This window comes from Poecilia reticulata, linkage group LG12, assembly GCF_000633615.1.
Source record: "Poecilia reticulata strain Guanapo linkage group LG12, Guppy_female_1.0+MT, whole genome shotgun sequence".
In the NCBI taxonomy this organism is placed as follows: Eukaryota; Metazoa; Chordata; class Actinopteri; order Cyprinodontiformes; family Poeciliidae; genus Poecilia; species Poecilia reticulata.
Genome location: NC_024342.1, coordinates 22,889,629 through 22,895,142, shown reverse-complemented (window position 1 = coordinate 22,895,142; position 5,514 = coordinate 22,889,629). Strand labels below are relative to the sequence as shown.

Here is a 5,514-nt window from a genome sequence, read left to right as displayed (position 1 = left end):
ACACGCCTCAACATTAACTCTTATCGCTTCATTCATCTGCTAAACAGAAATAACTTTGTGATTCTAAATTAATTAAAACCAGAGACATTTGGACTGATTTCACTTCAGACAGCGAGGAAAAAAAGGTGAATCTTTCTTTAAATCAGTATTTGGAAGGAAAACATTTGATGCTACTTGATGTTTTAGTTTTTAGCTGTAATTATGGCTAATTATTAATATAAATATCTGATAAATGAATTAATGTTACAGTAAAATTGTTTTCCAGTCACTCTGTTTTAAAACAAAACGATCCATGAAGGCAAATCTGTTCACATGCTAACATGCTCTAAGACAGGGGTGTCCAAACTGCAGGTCAGGGGCCGTTTGTGGTCCTTGCATTGATTTTTGTGGCCCCTCTTGTGCAGTTCAAGAATGACACAAATGTGGCTTTCTGTACTTTTTTTAGGATGAGATTTTCTTCTTAAACTGAAAATGTTAAATACAAAACAAAGAATTTTTCTCTTTATAGTCTWTTTTTGCAGTTTTTGCTTATACTAGTTGTGTCACAAACATCTAGCGAGTCGTTAATAAAAAACAGAAAATCAGGCGCCGTATACAGCAAAGTTTATAGAAGAAAACTATAAACACACACCGTAAAAATTTATGTTTTTAAGTTTGAAACCATTTTAAACTTAAAAAACGTAAAATAAAAAAGCTAAGTGACTGTTAAAACAAGCAAAATATTTTGTACATCATTGTTGTCATTATATTGTCATTATCTGTATAATGACTGACCATTTTCTGTGCACAAACAAGGACCGGGATGCCTGTTGCTATGGAAACGTGGGGAGGCCTTACTTGGGGGGAATGTTTTCCGGTCGACTGGACCAGTCGGCGACCCAGTCTGCGTCCTTCATCAGGATGTCCATGTCCCTCTCCTTGTCCAGGGCGTCCTCCTCAGACTGAAGGGAGCAGGAAAGGCGCGTTATCAGAAACACCGTCAGATCACGGGGAACAAGATGGCAGCAGGACTGGCGTTTCCATGGAAACGAGATGAGCAGAAACACCTGACCTGGCTGTCTCTTCTGCCGGTCGTGTCCACGTCGAAGATGATCTGTCCCTCGTCCTGGGGGGAGTGGGGCCGCGGCGGGCTGCAGAAACCAAAGAGAATCTGACTGATGCAGTTTAATAAAGAAAATACCGCAGTTTCACTGATTAGTTTTTACAGTGTGAAAATGAACCTGCTCATCCTACTGTCACACAACGCTCCTACTTAATTCAGAAACATTTAACTCAGACTCATAAAACTCATAAAACTATTCTGGATAATGATACACTGCAAAAACACAAAATACTACAATGTAATTTAAGTAAACTTTCTAGTGCAAATATCTTAGTAAACTTGAAATAAGAAAAAACAAACTACAAGCAACTTTTCATCAAGATATAGAATCTAAATTCTTAAAATTTATTTAAAAAGTAGTAGTTCCACTGGCAGATTATAACACTTATAAAATGACAAAAATATTTTGTTACAAATTAAATAATCTGCCAGTGGAACAAGTACTATTTAATCAAAATTAGGGAATTATTTACATTAAACAAGCTCCTATATCTTTCTGAAAAGTTACTTGTAAGTTATTGTTTAATTATTTAAAGTGTACTAAGACATTTACAATAGAAACTAAACCCAAATTACTTGGTAATGTTTTGTTTTTGCAGTGTATCATCATCCAGAATACTTTTAATTTTATTTAACATTATTTAAAATTCTTATTAGACTTAAAAAATAAGTTTAAAAAAAATTGAAAGCTGTTTTCTAGTAAATTGTTACTTATCTGGCAACTTACTGAATCTGGCAACTAAAAATCAATCTAAAAACAGGTCGCTTCAATCAAGAGCTTTTAAAATTTTAAATGTTAAATTTGTCCGACAAAAATCAAAATGTTGGGTCGGTCATGTTTTTCTGCGTGGGGAAGCATGTTTGGCTTCGTTACCATGGTGATCTTGGTGGGTTTAAATACGTCCAGTTTGGCTACCATGGTGATTTAAGTGAGCTCAAACAGACCCGTCTTGTTTACCATGGTAATCTCAGTGGGCTCAAGTAGATTGACATGTTGCCATGGAAATCTAGGTGAGTTTAAATACATTCAATGTTGTTACCACGGTGATCTAAGTTCACTCATATAGATCCGTCGTTGTTGCCATGGTGATCTAAGTTCACTCATATAGATCCGTCTTTGTTACCATGGTGATCTAAGTTCACTCATATAGATCCGTATTTGTTGCCATGGTGACCCAAGCTAGCTCCAGCAGCTCTAGCTCTTTTAATAATGGAACCTCCGACTCAACATAGCAACACTGGCAACATAAACGGAAGAAAAAGTAAAATAATTAGTTTTTGTCAACTCAGGCTCCCTCCACACCTTGACCTTTCAACAAGAGAAGCTGAAGTGGAAGAGCCAGAGGATTAAGCGAACTAAAAAACGCTTCATGATGATATTATTACTCAGAAAGCTGCTGGGTCTGCTGTGTGTCTGGATCCGGGTTGCTGACTCAGCGTTCTTGGCTTGGAAACATGGTGGCTGAAAGTCCAGCAGCTGATAAGATCCCCTCTATCACACCAGAGGCACATGATGAAGGGTCGCATGTTTTTAACTCATTTAATAAAACAATGACATGTCGTTGTCAACATCACCGACATAAATAAAACTGCTGACGTTTTCCTGACCCTGGACTTCATGACTTCAGTGTTTTTATTTAACTCACAGAAATGTTTTGTTCTTAATGAGGGAAAATCCATCAGAACATTTTAGTTTTCATTAAAAACAAAATGTCAACACAGTTCATGAGACAATTTCTGAAACTTCTCTGCACTCAAACGTTTCGGTCAAACGTTGAAGACGTTGTTTTTATTTTACATAATAAAAGACATTTCCACAGACTGAAAGGAAGATTGGATATTTTTTATATTCCTTTTTGTTTTCAAGCCTGCAGAGTTTCTAAACTTTTCCTACAGTAAAATTTAAACATTTACAATTAGACACAAAAACAAAACAGTTTTAATTCGCTGTTATATGATATCATTTATTACTGCTCTACATTCTACAGCAGGAACAAGATGAACTAAAATATAAATAATTTCATTTTTTWAATGTCTCTAAAAAACCTCCACAAAACACAAATTTAACMATTTYAATAATTTTATYYAMTGTGCAAAATATAAGYCAACATTTATTTCAAAAAGTCATTCTTGATAAACGTTCCTACTTTTAAAATGATTATTTAGTCAATAATTAAGTCTGCTGTTTTGTTTATTTTTTCCTGTTTATTCCGTTTTAATGTTTTCTGAATGTTGTTAAAAATGAGAATTTGTTCTCAATCAATTTAACAAGTTAAATAAAAGATAAAAAAAATTTAAAAGATGAGGAATAATAAATATTGTAAAACTGTTCTTGCTAAGTTTTATGGCACAGTGTCAAACTCTTGATCTCAAAGAGTTTTTTGTGGCAGAATGTTGATAAAACCCATTAAAAAACATCTAAAATATGAATAAAATCYATTTCTGCCTTCAGTGAGTACTTCTTAAAGTTAAATCATATTTAACATCTTTCCACATTCATGTATTYAGGCAAAAACAGATTCATTTTGATTAATAAAACAGAAGGTTTAGAATCTAAAGGGCCAAATAAGAAGTTATGGCGGGCCACATTTGGCCCCCGGGCCTCGAGTTTGACAYACGTTTTATGGAATTTAGTAAATAGAAATAATTTTGGGATTTTTTGCTAACCTAAAACAAGAAATGTTTTGTCTAATTTAACTTCAGACATTGAGAAGAAAAATCTTATTATTAAAAACATCAGATTTCAAATGTAAATAACGTTTTCTCTTGAAAAGAGTCTAAATAAGTGCCATAAAAATGTGACGTATCAGCAGTTTTATTACAAACCTATGCAGTGTGAATATGAGGYACTTTCCAAACCTTGATAACACCTGGTTGAACCTCCAGGCTTCTCCAGGATTGTTTCCTCCTGGGCCTACCTGTCGCAGGACGAGTTGCTGCGGCTCGACTCGTGCTGCGCGTCCAGCAGGATCTTCTCCATGTCTCCGTTGTGGATGGAGGAGGACGACGGGACGTGCTCCAGCCCCCCGACGATGGCCTCCTCTTCCTCCACCTGAGGAAGGGGCAGCAGGCCCGGCGCCGGCCCGGCCAGCGAGGACGACTGGGCCTGGTGGGTTCTGTTCATCTCCAACTCCACCCAGGACCCTGCAGGRAGAAACCGGACCGGTAGTTTACTCCTTTATGTTTACTGGAGGTTAAACCAGGATAAGTAMCCAGAAATTACCAGAGAAGAAGAAATAAAACGCAATAAACATGATTATAGTTATGAAAATCACTCAAAAAACCAATTTGTTTTCATATGAAGTTTCGTAGGCCTTTAATAATCACAAATTTTGCTAGACGAGAAATTGTTTCAGAAGTTATCGCGATAAATGATATTATTTTGAGACAATTTTTTAGTGATTTAGTACAAGAACACATTTTCAAATATCAATAAACTTTAAATTTTAATTAACATTTAASACTGGAACTGGAAATATCCAAAAATAAACAAAACAACAAATAAAATGATTTATGAAAACTCTGTAAACAAAGATATCCTTCAAAATAAGAGCTTCAACTAAAGACTTTTATCATCCAAAGAAAGAAAAAAGGACAATAARTCATAAAAATAGACATTATTCAAATTGTCTTAATTGATTTATTGTTTGTTGTGCCAAGCCTTGTTATTTGGTGAATAAATGTAAKTTTACTATCAGATTCATCAACTTTGAGTGAAATTCAGTTTTTATTTTCACAATATTAAGATCTAAAAAAGARCAAACCTGTAATAGAGTTTTAAAATAATAATTTAAAAGTCAAACTCACCATAACTAATTTTACTGGAAGATAAACTGTCCCAGAAGTTATTGCAATAACATAATAATATGTTGTTTTGAGGTCATTTCAAGTCATAKAACGCAAGAACACAATCTCAAATATAAATAAACTTTACATTTTAATAAACATTTAGCACTGGATCTAGAAAACATTTTAAATAGTCAAAATAAATAAACAAAACARCAAATAAAATGAATAAAACGGACAGKTSAGACCAAAACGCCAAACTGAAATCTTTYATCATCCAGTTTTCTTGGTAAGAAAAGAGAAAAACAATTAATCATATAAAAGAAAATTATTGATTCTGCTTTAATTCATCATGTGATTAAATTATTTATTATGACAGGTCTAAGTCTCAACAACTTTTAAGTTATTTTTGAATTTTAACTCAAAAGATTCTGATAAGATTTGAGTCACGATATTTGACTCAACAAAAGACTTTTATGCCTAAAATTAGTAAAAAAAAAWKTTTTATTTGTGGCACTAATTGTAAACTTACAAAACCCGTGTTTATGTTCTTAGATTTTGTGACAATAAAGTTGGCTTCATTAGGTCAGTTTAGGAAAGTTTTCACTTATTAGTGAGGCCAGAGT

General features: G+C 34.0%; 1 protein-coding gene across 1 annotated transcript in view; it reads right to left on the bottom strand.

The window, feature by feature from the left end:
- The window catches only part of bnip3lb (BCL2 interacting protein 3 like b), an 11,040-nt gene that overhangs the window by 2,156 nt on the left and 3,370 nt on the right, over positions 1-5,514 (bottom strand). The window contains exons 2-4 of the mRNA XM_008424670.2: positions 4,021-4,246; positions 1,052-1,130; positions 837-941 (exon numbers count right to left, since the gene is read on the bottom strand). Coding sequence (XP_008422892.1) covers positions 837-941; positions 1,052-1,130; positions 4,021-4,246 — 410 coding nt within the window. The remainder of the gene's footprint in view (positions 1-836; positions 942-1,051; positions 1,131-4,020; positions 4,247-5,514) is intronic.